Source organism: Astatotilapia calliptera, chromosome 17 (assembly GCF_900246225.1).
Source record: "Astatotilapia calliptera chromosome 17, fAstCal1.2, whole genome shotgun sequence".
In the NCBI taxonomy this organism is placed as follows: Eukaryota; Metazoa; Chordata; class Actinopteri; order Cichliformes; family Cichlidae; genus Astatotilapia; species Astatotilapia calliptera.
In genome coordinates, this window is record NC_039318.1 from 19480375 (window position 1) to 19494019 (window position 13645).

The 13645-nt window shown below is 40.4% G+C and overlaps 1 protein-coding gene across 2 annotated transcripts; it reads right to left on the reverse strand.

Moving 5' to 3' along the window:
* Window positions 1-299: 299 nt before the first annotated feature.
* Window positions 300-11025, reverse strand: tmem19 (transmembrane protein 19). Of its 2 annotated transcripts, none has more exons than XM_026146568.1 (8): window positions 10921-11025; window positions 8972-9119; window positions 6518-6631; window positions 4227-4364; window positions 2797-2873; window positions 2537-2714; window positions 1881-2090; window positions 300-802 (listed from the first exon to the last, which is right to left on the reverse strand). In XM_026146568.1, exons 1-8 carry the CDS (start codon window positions 10960-10962, stop codon window positions 642-644), a joined length of 1068 nt encoding a protein of 355 aa, XP_026002353.1. In that variant the 5' UTR covers window positions 10963-11025; the 3' UTR covers window positions 300-641. The 2 variants fall into 2 exon arrangements, with proteins under 2 accessions (XP_026002353.1, XP_026002354.1); XM_026146569.1 differs by lacking the exon at window positions 10921-11025 and adding an exon at window positions 9912-10139.
* Between the last annotated feature and the right edge of the window lie 2620 nt (window positions 11026-13645).

A 13645-nucleotide genomic window follows, 5' to 3' on the forward strand; every position in this document is an offset into this window, starting at 1 on the left:
ACTGAAATAAAAACAGTAATACCTCTGAAAATGATCCGTGGACTCCTCCACATTTTCTCTTCTTCGACTGAACTTTTACACGGCTGCATATTAACGACCGACCTTGCCTCCTCAAACGTACCCTCATGTCTCCGCCCACCGCGGATCCTCAACCTGAACTTTTGAGAGCAGTTTAACCTTAATGCTCCATCTTCCCTCTGCTGCTGTGTTCATATTCATCTAATCACAGCTCTGCAGACACCGTCACCAACCTTCCACCCTGCTGCCAGTTTTCTTTGTTTACGTCAAAATTACACCAGTTTCATTTCCTGATTTTATTTTATTTTTTTCACTAAATGGCAGAAACGTCATCTCATCTAAAACAAATCAGTCACATCCAGACTGAGGGGTTGGCAGTGAAGTTTAATACATCCATGGCCTCCTGAACATGTCATGTTTAAAAACACAGTGGCTTTGAGCTGATGGTGCAGGTGTGGCTCAGTTATTAAAACCTGTCTTTTTTTGTTTTGTTTAAAAAAAAAAAAAAAAAAAAAATGATGTTGGTCTCAGATGTTTAGTCAATGTTTGAATAACACTAATTCAGGCAGCCAGCAGGTCATAAAACAGGCAGACAACTGTGAACTGTGCTTTTTAGTGTCAGTCTATCGAGGCCACGCACCCCAGGCCAGCCCCGGCAGGATGAGCGCGATGAGGACGGAGGAGAACAGGTTGACTGCGTTGTTGTCTAAGATGGGTTTCCCGCAGATCCACTGGGTGGTGGCGGAGCTGTAGCTCACCACCTTCCCGATGCTCGCGTCAAAGCCTGAGGGGACACAGGAGAAAAGTCAGAAAATCTCTGCGTGTCACTGCACGAAAGGAAATCCCAGCTGCAGAAAACGTTACCAAAAAATTAAACTCTTTCTTTTCTTTTTTTTTTTTTAAATTTTTTATTAGTCTGCAGATGCGGTTTACTTGTTTCAGTCAAGCTAAACAGGGACTGAGGTTTAGGAGAGCCCCTCTGAAGCTATGTTTTAATTCTGTTTAATTTTTAGTGAAATAAGTTTGAACTCCATGAGCTGGGATTTGAAGTAAAAGCTGCTTGATCTCTGAGGGCCGCTGAGTTCAATGGTTCAACTTCACTATTATAGGGAAAGAAACTGCAGAACTTCACTCTAACTGGGCATGTTTAATACTCTAAAAGGAAGCCACTCACTGTTCTCCTGCTTCCTCTGATCTCCGTATGAACGTCAAGCTTCAGCATCAGATTCAGTTCAATCTTATTTTTTACAGCAGCAAATCATCGAGGAGCTTCACATTGTGAGGTAAAAACCCAACAATCAGACGACACCATATGAGCAGGCACTTTGGCAACAGCGGAAAGGAAAAATCCTTACATCTGATTTATAATCAGCTCAAACTGAACTTTAATCTCATCTCTGTAACTCAGCAGTCAGACTGCAAACATTTGCTGTACGTTGCTGAGAATTGGTGTTTAAATCAAACTGATCTGTGTAAAGCTTCAGACACTGATCAATCATTGATCATGTTGTAACTGATCACACTGATGAAAAACATCTGTTGCAGCTGGATCTTGGAGATTATTGGAACAATTGAGTGAAGATGAGGCTGAAATGGAACTAAATGGATTTTAAGGGCATTTTTAAAAGAGGCTGGTTGTAATCTGATTACATTTCATATTGAAATGTGAGCCCGGATTGAGATTCAGTCATTAAATGATGTCAAACAACATTTTAAAGGGTCAAAGTATGAACGCGACATCTGAATCTGTCTGACACATCTGGGTTTGCGAGACAGAATCCGAGGCTGTGTGGCAGATCAGGAAGTTTCTCTACGTATGCAAACACTTAACAACATTCATATGAGATCTGGCTCAAACCCACCTGAGTACTGCATGTGCGCCCCCAGGAAAGAGTCCAGCATGGACCCGAGCAGGCCGGCCACGCCGCCGTACACGACGATCGGCCACTGGGGGTCGGCCAGGTGGAGGTCGCTGACTGTTAGCAACTGCGTCACAAAGTAAGCCACACCCACTGCTGCCCCACCGAGGAAGCTGGCAACCAATCCTATGGGAGTAACGCCTCCGTTTGTTCCTGCAGGGAAAAAAAGCCCCAGAAAAATGAGGCAACTTATCTAAAAATGATTTTCAGCGCAAAAGGATGCATGATTAGGTCAACTGAAATCTAAAAAAATGATTTCATGTTTTGTTTACTGCTGATCTTCTGTACCTACAGCCTTTTAATGAGATGCCACACAGCATGAAAAGAAGTGTTCATCTGTGGACTCTCTTCAGATAAATCAATGTGACAAGTCACATTATTAATGAAGCTCACAATCACGCCTCCTCGTCCTGATGAATGGTTGTGAAAATCTAATCTGTGTGTTTGGCTTCATGGAAAAGAGTCAATTCTCAGGAGTCCTGAGCTTCACAACTTTAAAAAAACCCAGTCTGATCTGAACTGTGCTGTGGGACTTTTCCCCTCTTTAACACAAAGTGGAACATTCACATCATTACCCCACCCTCTTACTGGCTCCTCACCTGTGGGGACTTCCTTCCAAGTGGTTATGAGTCTCGGCTTTGATAGGCTGAGGACTGGCCCCACCTCAGATGCCCAGGTGTCCCCGGTACTGCATGCGAGCGCGCCCAGTAGGGAGAGGCACATCCAGGAGGCAGAGTACTGCTTATTGAAATCGATGGGGATCTCACCTGGACCCACCTGAAGCACGAGCAGGAAATGAATAACTTTACTAACATTACACTCACACAGAGCAGCTTATTTCCTGTGCTTCTCAGTTTACCTCGATCATGTAGAGCAGCGCCAGCTCAGTGGGAACACCTCCATTGCAGAAAACCTGAACCCAATTCCTCTGACCTCCTAAAAACAAGTAATTCACATTTAATTCAAACTGTTCCAGGACAACTGTTTAAGCAGCCCAGGTAAAAGGCGGTGGGTCAAGGGGAGTCACTAATCAGATGCTTCGTTTTTTTTTCTCAGCCACAGATCATTTAAAAAACAAACTCGTCACATTGGCCCATTAAAAAAGCAATAAATAAACATATTTAGTATAATAATGTAAAATATGTTATTAGTTTATTTAAATTTCATATGAATAAACTTAATATGCAAAATAATTAAATTTAAAGTTACATTTTCACCACTAGATGCCAGCAGATTACAGATTATGGTCAACAGAGGTCTATTTCCTAACCCCTCCCAATTAAATAGAGATCCTAGCTATGGTGGCTGCTGGACAAACGCATTTTGGCCAGCTACAAGAGATCCGAGTATTAAAGTTAGACTGTACTCCATAAAAGCTGTGACCGGAGTGCACGTTTCTACTGTTGTTTGTGAACACACTTCCTGATTTGCTGTCAGTGTACTCTGACGGCAAAGTGACCCTTTCCCCCGACAGTGAAATACGTCAGTTCACCGTTTACCTCAGCTGTGAATGCCGGGTAAGAAGCATCTGCCTTTATTTACTCTGGGAGAGGCTGGAAAACTTATCTTAGCCTATAACTAGCTGCTGTTGTTGTTGTTTATCCATCTCATGTCTGATCTGTTGACGATAAGTAATTGTGAGAATATCGGACATAAATTAGCTATTTTACGTATGTTTTCGTGTGTTAGAGCCCTGACTTCAGTTCAGGAGACGAGGCTTAAGGTGAGGAGGAAGAAGATGATATTTTATTAAGATGACTGTGATGTCTGTTACCTCTTTGTTTCAGTTTGGGGAAAGGGGATCCCTTCTCAAAAGATAAAACACAGAGCTGATTGTAAGTTTATGAGAATGCATCATTTAGTTAGAATTTTTTTATTTATTTTTTAAACACAGTAATTACGCACATATTAACTTTTTGTTAAATAAACTAAAAAAACCCTAAAAAAAACCCAACAAAATGCTGTTCCCTCGCTTAGACACACCTGTGCATGTTACAGGTGTGTCTGTTAGAATTGTTGAGGATGGCAGCAAAGTTTGTTATCAGCTTTAAATTTGGTTTCTTACAAACACAAGTGCATGCACAGCTTCAGCTCCGTTTCAGTCAGTGGAGCTGCTGATGGACGCTTTACTTCACCCACAAGCTAATGGTCGGATGCTTTGTGCTGCTAGTTTGAGTAAGACATCAAAAGTGTTTTCATCTCTCATTCTCTCTGTGGCTCCGCCTCCTCACTGTGTCACAGAGCTTCCACCAGTCTCTGCAGCACCTGTGAGGCCTTTACGTCTCTCACCTTCTTTGTACTCGGCGTCGATCTTCTTCTTCTGCGCTCCTCCCCAGCGGGTCAGTCTGGAGGAGGTGATGAAGAAGGCCAGCAGAGTGGAGAAGAAGCTATAGTTTGCCATCGTCAACACAAACCCCACCAGGAGGGCTGAGGGCACAGAAACGCATGTTAGCGCAAGCTCACCAGTCATTCAGAGCGTGCTGTTCTGTTGCCAAATGTTTAAAAAGAACAAACCCAGCTGAAGATGTCAAGCTTTACAAAAAACAAACAAAAAAAAAAAAAAAACACCCCATAAAGATAGTTTCATTTTGCGTTTCCTGGAAGGCAGAAAAATCACCTCCCTTCTTCATATACTGTAGATCGCCTGAGCGTCACAGAGGCATCATTCAGCAGTGTAATAAATCAGATCAGTATCAGTTCTTTTCATAATTGCCTCGACTTCAGGCAGCAGCCTCGTGACTCAGTTTTCAGAATTGTGAGGTCTTTTGTGGCTCAAAGGAGCTTGCAAAGAAAAGCGTCTGGACTTCTTTAAGTTGCTTGAATGTCAAATCCATAAAAAGCAAAAATCAGAACTCCCAAGGAAAACTTCAAGAATTTAATGACTGTCACTTCACATGTGAAAACTTACAGTGCTGTGAAAAAGTAACTGTCCCCTTCCTGATTTCTTAATTTTTTGGCATATTAGTTATATTTAAATGTTTTGGATCAAACAAATTTTAATATCAGAGAAAGATAACCTGAACAAGTTCAATATCTACTTTTTAAATTATGATTTCATTTATTAAGGGAAACAGTCAACCAAATGTACCTGGCCCATGTCAAAAAGTAACTCATGAATTATTTGTAATTAACTACCGAGTTCAATTTCACTGCCTGACCTGCTGAATGAAGAAATATCTCAAATAGAACCAACACATCATGCCAGAATCTAAAGAAACAGCTGAGAAACAAAGTCATTGATTTCAATCAGTCTGGAAAGGGTTACAAAGACATTTCTAAGGCTTTGGCACTCTAGTGAACCTCTGTGATTCTTCCCAGGAGAGATTGGCTAACCAAAATTACTCCAAGAGGTCATCAACGACCCATCAAAGAACCCAGAGCAACATCTAAAGAACTGCAAGGTCACAGTTCGTGATTCAACAATAAGAAAGGGATTGGGCAAAAAATGGCAACAGTAGGAGAGTTCGAGGAGAAAAGCAGTGCTGAGCTAAAAGAACACAAAGGCTCGGCTCATATTTGGGGAAAAAAAAAATCTGGATCATACCCGAGAGTTTGTTGAAAGCATTCTGTAGATGCTAATGCAAGATTTCATCAAAATAATATCATACCAACAGTCAAACGTAGTGGTTGTGGTGTGATGGTTTGAGGCTTTAGGTTGCTTAATGGAGCCATGAAATCTGCTCTATACCAGAAAATCCTGAATGAATGATGGGAGCAAATGCTTTTTCACAGAACTGTAAACAAATTCCACAAAATAAACATCAAATGGAAGATATCAGCAGTAAGCTGAATATTTCAAACTAAAGACAGCAACGTGAGACGTGTGGAAAAATTCCCTCTGCTTGTCTGTTACACATATTTTCACAACTTTATCGAATTCAGGCTCTGGTTTACATTACAAGTACCGATTCAGGAATGAAAAGGTGTCTAATGTGAGAATTGAGTCCGTTCATGGGGCGATTTTGTGACAACATTAATGTGGATTATGAGTTTTAGATCTTTAAAGTCCATGACTGTGGCCAGAAATCCAGTTTTCTGCTCTTTAACTCAAGCATATGAGAACAAGTCTTCTGTGACCAACATGACTTCAGTTTAATGGGTCACATGACGAGATCTGTGCGTCATCTGCAGATTCGTAGTAAGAGGTCTAGTTGTTTTCTGGTGAGAGAGCTGGAAATGCATTACAGTCCTTGGTTTTAAATGCATCGCTTGCGTCATATAATACCAAGAAAACAGGCAAAAGCAGCAGCCTGAAGAGCTTGGCGTGTTATCTGAAACTGAAAAATGGTTTGGATTTTTTAAAATGTGCCTCTTCTTGGAAAATATGTAAGTATTGGAGAATCCTCTTTATTTTAAAAGGTCATAGAATATCCCCCTTTAAAAAAAAAAACTAACCAAAACACGCTCACCCACCACTTTATTAACCAATCACAATGAAGCAACTTAACGCAGTGTAGACACACACCAAACATCACAACTCTTCTAATGTTCACTCGAAATGACTTCATAACGGCTAAGCAGCGAGCCAGGAAGCCAAAACGACATCACGCAGGTGGGTAAAGGTGATGACAAATACTCACCGGCCAGCGCTCCCGATCGGTCCAGACTGCGTCTCTTCAGCGCTCGCATCGTCACCGTGAGGGGTACCAAGATGGAGAACAACCAACGCCACGGCGACACAGGCTGCAGCGTGCCTGAAAACAAACACACACACCAAGACTACCATCAGCACCTCTCCACCCGACTGATCGTTTGAAGGATTTACTGAAGCATGTAAAGATCTGTTTTTATTTTTAAATAAAAAAAAGTTTTTATTTAAATATTAAAAAGAAATGAGATGCACTTTTTTTTAAAATATAACTGATTAAACTGCAGCTGCTGCATATTATTCTGGCTTTTTCTGGCTCATTGTGGGCTTTGGAGGTGATCAACTCCAACAACAGTGTCAGGTCACTCAAAGTGTAACAATCCAGTAACTGTGTCTTAATTTAAAACCATGCAGGGACTGATTTCAGTGGGGACAGCTGTAGAAGGGAAATCTATCTGATGATGATGATTTCAAAATAAAACCGGAGAGACGTGAAATGAGCTGATGTGCTTCGATAATGTAAGCTGTTGAAATAATTTAAATGTGGCAGGTGCAGCAGGTGGAGATGAGTGCAGAAGATTTACAAGATGGTAGTGAGACCCACTGTGATTTTTTGTGTGGGGACGGTGGTACTGAGAGAAAGACTGGAGGCCAAGGTGGGGGTCTTCAGATTTTCACTGGGAGTGAGCAGGAGGAGAAGCTTAGAAATGATATGACGGACAGCTTAGGAGTGATGGAGGATATTGGACAAAGGATGATGAAGATGGAGGAGAAGGAGGAGGAAGTAGTATAAGAAGGAGAAGAAGAAGGCAGAAGAGGGGAGGAAAATCTTGGTGGAAATGCTGTAACATCTCTCGTCATTTGTGAAGCTGGTGGCCAAGCTACAAGGCCTGGGGCTTCCATACAGCACCTGCATGTGGATCAACAGCTTCCTCTCGGGCCGTAGACAGAGAGTCAGAGTTGGCCATCACACATCCTCAGCCCTGAGTCTCAGCACTGGCTCACCCCAGGGCTGTGTGCTCAGTCCACTGCTCTACTCTCTCTACACACACGACTGCACTCCTCGCCACCACAGCAACATCTTTGTGAAATTTGCAGATGACACCACAGTGGTGGGGCTCATTTCCAAGGGAGACGAGTCTACGTAGAGACGAGGTGGAGCAGCTGACGTCATGGTGTAAGGCCAATAACCTCCTCCTCAACACTTCAAAAACCAAAGAACTCATAATAGACTTCAGAAGGAAAAAGGCAGAGATCCAACCACTATTCATAAATGGGGACTGTGTAGAAAGGGTGGCAAGCTTCCGCATCCTGGGAGTCAATATAGAGGAGAACCTTTCCTGGAGTGTGAACACCTCCGAGCTGCTGAAAAAGGCCCAACAGAGACTGTACTTCCTGAGAATTCTCAGGAGGAATAACACCACACAGAGACTGCTGGTGTCCTTCTACAGAGCCACCATTGAGAGTGTTCTAACTTACTGCATATGTATTTGGTACACTAGCTGCACAGGGGCTCAGAGGAAAGCACTCCAGGGGATCATTAACACCGCCCAAAAGATCACTGGCTGCCCTCTCCCCACACTGGAAGTTCTACACAACGCCCACTGTTTTAAAAAGGCCCAAAACATCATAAAAGACACCTCACATCCTGGCCACTCCCTGTTTGAACTGTTGCCCTCAGGCAGACGGTACAGGGCAATCAGAGCAAGGACTAATAGACTCAAACACAGCTGTTATCCAACTGCAATAACACATCTGAATACTACAAAAAAATGTCCATCACGCCACTCTTGTGTTAATCTATGCACGGTCTGAAGCATGTGTGTGGGAACGTATGTGAATGTTTTACTGTTATATCTTATTAGTATTTTAAGTATTCTATCTATTTTATTTATTGAATTTTATTGTTTTATTTATATTTTGATATTGCTAGGGATGATGCAATGATCGGGGACCATTCTTCATTTCGTTGTTCTCGTGACAATGACAATAAAGTTTCTGATTCTGATTCTGAAAATCTAATGCTTGAAGCACAAACAAATGCTCAATCACAAACATTTGAGTAACAGCACGAAACCCAAACTTTACTTATAATGTTGCTCAAAAGAAAGACCAGAGACCCTGACTCATTTTTATTCACCAAGTATGTGCACACATACAAGGAACTGAGTTTCTTCCTGACAGCTGTCAAGTTTGTCTTTCAACATACGCCTCGTGTCCTCATTGCCACGCTCTCTCTGTCCATGCATGACTGTGAAAAATGGTACTGAGGTCTGTTCAGCTTTTAACCCACTTCAGGAGAAAAAAAAAAAAATCAAAGTTAGTGTGAAAGGTATTCAGGGCACATGGAGGGGCACATGATTTAATGGATTAACTTCCTGTTTGAAGGCAGTTTTAAGGAAAAGAAAACCCTTAAAGTGAAAACATTCCCAGGAGGACAGCTCACCGTAGAACGTGCTCATCGTGAGGGAGAGGATCCAGAAGAAGAGAGAGAGTGCCAAAGTGGCACACAGCACGATCATGTCAATCATCATGTTGATGGACTCCTTCATCAAGATGTCATTTTCAGTGTCCATGCTGAGGGACGGCCCGTGCTGCAGGACAGGAGGACAGAGTCACGTCAGTGTTTGTTAGATAGTTTCTGCTGCTGTAAGAAAACGATACTGCTACTTCAAGTTGGTCAGAACATGTTTAATAACAAAGTAAAAGTTCTCATTTTGCCTAGACTTTCATTTCTCCTTCATAACAGTGCCTCAGAGCAGAAAATATAACCCTAATACAGCCTAAACTTCTTTTTATGCTTTATTTTGCTGTATTTTGCTTGCATTGTAAAACTACACAGCATTAAGGTTTGTTATTTTCTGTATTAAGCACCTTGAAGTTACATATAATAAAATATGCTAGTTAAAAAAAATACCATTCCTTGGAATAGGTGGCACTTATAGGAATCATGTTGTGCAGAAAGGGTCACATGACATGTAAAACTCGCCTCCTGGAGCCTGAAGCAGAGAGCCCAGCTTGGTACACCTCTCAGGTAACACCCTTATGCCGCCTCATTTCAAACCTCCTGACTCTCCCCTGGCACTGGCTGACCTCAGGCTAGCCTGTACTCATCCTCCCTCTGCTCTGTTTAAATGAACTGCCTGAGAACCACTCTCTTAATTTGCCATGAAGAGAGTCATGAGGAGAGCGGAACCAAAACAAAGCGCCATCAGACCTCCCTAACATTGAAATTATACACCTAAATATGAGAACTAAGTGTTCTCAAAGCAGAATAACACTCTAAAATAATATCAAACACCGGGCTGAAGTGTCAGTTTGGTACATGGGAATATATTTAAGCGGTACTTAAAAAACTTTTTTAAAAAATACATATATAAACTCACCGTTTATCTCCTGAGCCATCACGACTTGTCGGTTACACGCCCTACTTTAACGAGAAGGTTAGCTTTCTATATTTTAAGTGGAACAACTAACAGTAGTGTTTCTTACAAATATAATTAAAGAGAAAAAGATTTTAGCAGTGAAACCAAACGGAATTCAGAAGCTCAGCTGAAGCTTCCAGGCTAAAACACCTGCCGGAGGGAGAAAACACGACGGACCCACTTCCGGCAGCCAGCCACTGAGTTCTTAAAGGGACAGTAACCCAAATTACAGCTCTTTTTTTGTTTTTTGTTTGTTTTAGGGTTTTGTTTTTGTTTTTTTAAATAGGTCGGCATAGGTAGAAACACGACAAAGCACAGGCGAAATCGGAATATTTCATCAATTAATAACTGTGTTTAATTGATAGCTGTATTGAAGATATTTATGAAGATATTTCTGGTTTAAAAACTTTTATAATTTCGTGTCTACTCAGAAGACATTCCAAAGGTTTCGTGTTTTAAACTAAAAAAAAAAATCAAATTAAGGCAGTTGAGTCCCGTATAAAAATGAAAAAAGAAAAGAAAATACTAACGCTGCACCCCATTAGAGTCATCCATCTCAGCTCAGACTGGTAAGACTTTGGATAATTAAACACCCACAACGTTATTTTTAAAGATCTTGCTGAGGTGCTCATGATCCTCCTTACAATAATTTGGCAATATTTCTGGAATTTGACCAATGAGGTTCATGCCTTTTGTATATCTAGTTTTCCTGGCATGTAAAGGCATTTTACTGTGCACACATACGTGGAACTTAAAATTACATTGACGTTCGTCTTTTGGATGTTTGAAAAATCTTGAAACCGATTTTGAAACATGTGGAGCAACCCTGCAAAAATTGGTGTAATCGAGTTTTTGTAGTGTTGCTTGTTTGGATTTGCAGCTTACTCTTTAAGAAGCTGGACTCAAGTAAAACATAAGGCAGCAGGTAAATAACCCTTACAGACAGACTACATGGAAAGCGATGTCCTACCGTTTGATGAAACAGAATAATATCTATAATCATTCTTGCCATTCTTCTTGGAATTTCTGAGCTTCCAATGATCTTCAAGAGCTTTAAAGCTCCGCTCAAAATGCAGCCTTTAATCTATGATCCCATGGGAAATACTTCTCTTCCTGACAGCAGAGCACAGAGAGACCTCTGTTCTTGTCTTGCATCACAGCAGAATTTTTTTTATCGGGTGTCTGATGAAAAATCAAAGATTGACACACTTAAGTCAAATCAATTATGTCCTATTGAGAATACAGTTGGAGATTTCACAAGCTTCAAATAACAAGAAGTATCTATCCACCGGTTTGATCATTTTCCCTTCAAATACCCCTGTAGTTACTGTGCGAATTATCATTTTATTGTGTGACGATTCGTGGTTGCTAGAGGATGAATCCTACCCACTCTGGTAATCCTCTGACATGGCCTTAATATTCTGTGAAATCTTCCCAACTCAAACTGATTGAAAGGCTTAAATCTTTCCACATTGTTGATCATGGTTTTCAGATGATGAACGTAGGTACAGCTGAGGTACAGCTGATAAGAAAGGTCAGTTTACCTTCAACTCTTCTGTCCTTATTTTGGTTTATGTGGGGTGATTTACTATTTACCACTACGAATGGAAAGTCAGTCTGAGGCTCAGGGGATATTCACTGTGTCACAGGTATTTGCACATAAATTAAAGTCTAATTATAGTTGACTGTGAAGCTCAGCTCAGCTTTAACTACCACATTGTTGAGATCAGATGTATTTCTGTTCCACTGCATTTGTACAGGCTAATAAAAGTGATTCTGTATCTGCCAGCATTTTAAAAGCTTTTCTGTGTAATGAATGTGGAGCAGTTTGTACACATTACACACTTTTAATACCAGGGTTAGAACAGATTGTGTCTCACACACCTCGATTTTTATAAAACCCCATAAACCATTTATGATGCAGCCTGGTTTTTCTGGAAAGGACCAAAAGATGTGCCAATTATGCTCATTTCTGAGAGGGACAGCATCACCACAGCAGTGATGTAGAATAACTGTTCCATCTTCTTTTTACTAGTAACTAGTTTTTTTCTTTCCAGCATTAAAAACTTAAAAAAAAGTTTCTGCTTTTGCTTGATTACGTGTGATTTTGTTACTTAATATTTTCATTTAAATGTGTGCCTTTTTACTGTATTCTATTTATTTTGATTTTACTTAATTACAATATTGTTATCAAACAGTATATATGACATAATTTCATATCTTTTTACCCCGTGTGTTTAAATGCGTTTAAATAATGTTAAAGTTCTGTATCAAAAAATACCAATCTTGGGATTTTAAAAAAGTATATTATAATTACTCTTTTTTTGTTTTGTTTTGTTTTGTTATAATTACTTAAGTTTCAGCCAGCAGCAGAAATTGAGACTCATCAGACCACAAAACATTTTTTAGTCTTGTATTGCATAGTTTTGGTGAGGCTGTGTGAATTGTAGCCTTTGTTTTCTTTTCTATTTTTAGATGGCAAGAGTGGCACCCAATGTGGTCTTCTGCTGCTTTAGCCTGTGTGCAAAGTTTGAGTTTGCAATGCTCTTCTGCATACCTTAGTTATAACAAGTGGTTATTTGAGTTACTGTTGCTTTTTCTCCCACAGAGCTGCAGTTTACTTCATATTTTCCTCTTTTTTGGACTGTCCTCTGTAAATCCCAGACATGGTTGTGTTAGAAAATCCCACCAGATTAGCAGCTTGTGAAATACTCAGACCAGCCCATCTGGTACCAACAACCACGCCACGTTCAACCCAGTTAAAATAATGTTTTTTTCTCATTCTGATATTCAGCCTGAATGTCTGCAGGTCATCTTGACCACATCTAAATGCATCGAGTTACTGCCACAGGATTGGCTGAATAAATGTTTGTGTTTGTGTTACCAAAGAGTTGAAAAAGTCTACCTAATAAAGTGGCCGTAGAGTGTATATCCAAAACTATAAAGCAAAATGATTTAATGTTTTTAACAAATTACAATAGACTAAATACTCAAAACAAGAATTTGTTTAATTATATCTTCCTCCCACTGATTCACACAGGTGCACAAACCTGCGGATAATTTACAGCTCAAATTTCTTGTAGCCTGGTCTTATGCTCCAATATTAAACCCACACACAGTCATAGTGGTGATTTAATATCAGTAGTTTATTTTGAATACACACCATAAATGTCTATCAGTCAAAAATATTAACTGAGATCAAACTATGAACACACACACACTAGGGGAGAGCTATTGAAGGAAAGAGAGATTATGCCACCTACCGAGCAGCGACGAGCGGAGGAGGATCAGAGGAGATGTGGTTTGTGCGAAACTGAAGCAGCAGTAACTTTTTAAGAGGGGGGCTAGATCCACCCCTGGAGAGAGAGAGAGCCTTAAGAGAGAAAGACCTTATAATATTCTGTATTTCCAAGACTCATGGGAAGTGTAGTTGTTGAAAGGGACTTCAACACCATGACATGATGTTGGAGCTTAGTGAATCCTATGGGCTCAAATTGTGGTCATAAATATTTTGTACTTGTAAATCAAATGTATATTTGTGAGTATTTGAGTTTTGTAACCTTGTAAACCAAAATATGTGAAAATGTTATGCTTGTGCATCTACAGATGAGAATTTCTGTGTGTGTAAAAAAAGATTTGTGTTTGTAAAAGTATTTACACAAGTTACAATTATTTTTGTTAAGGTCTGGTTACAG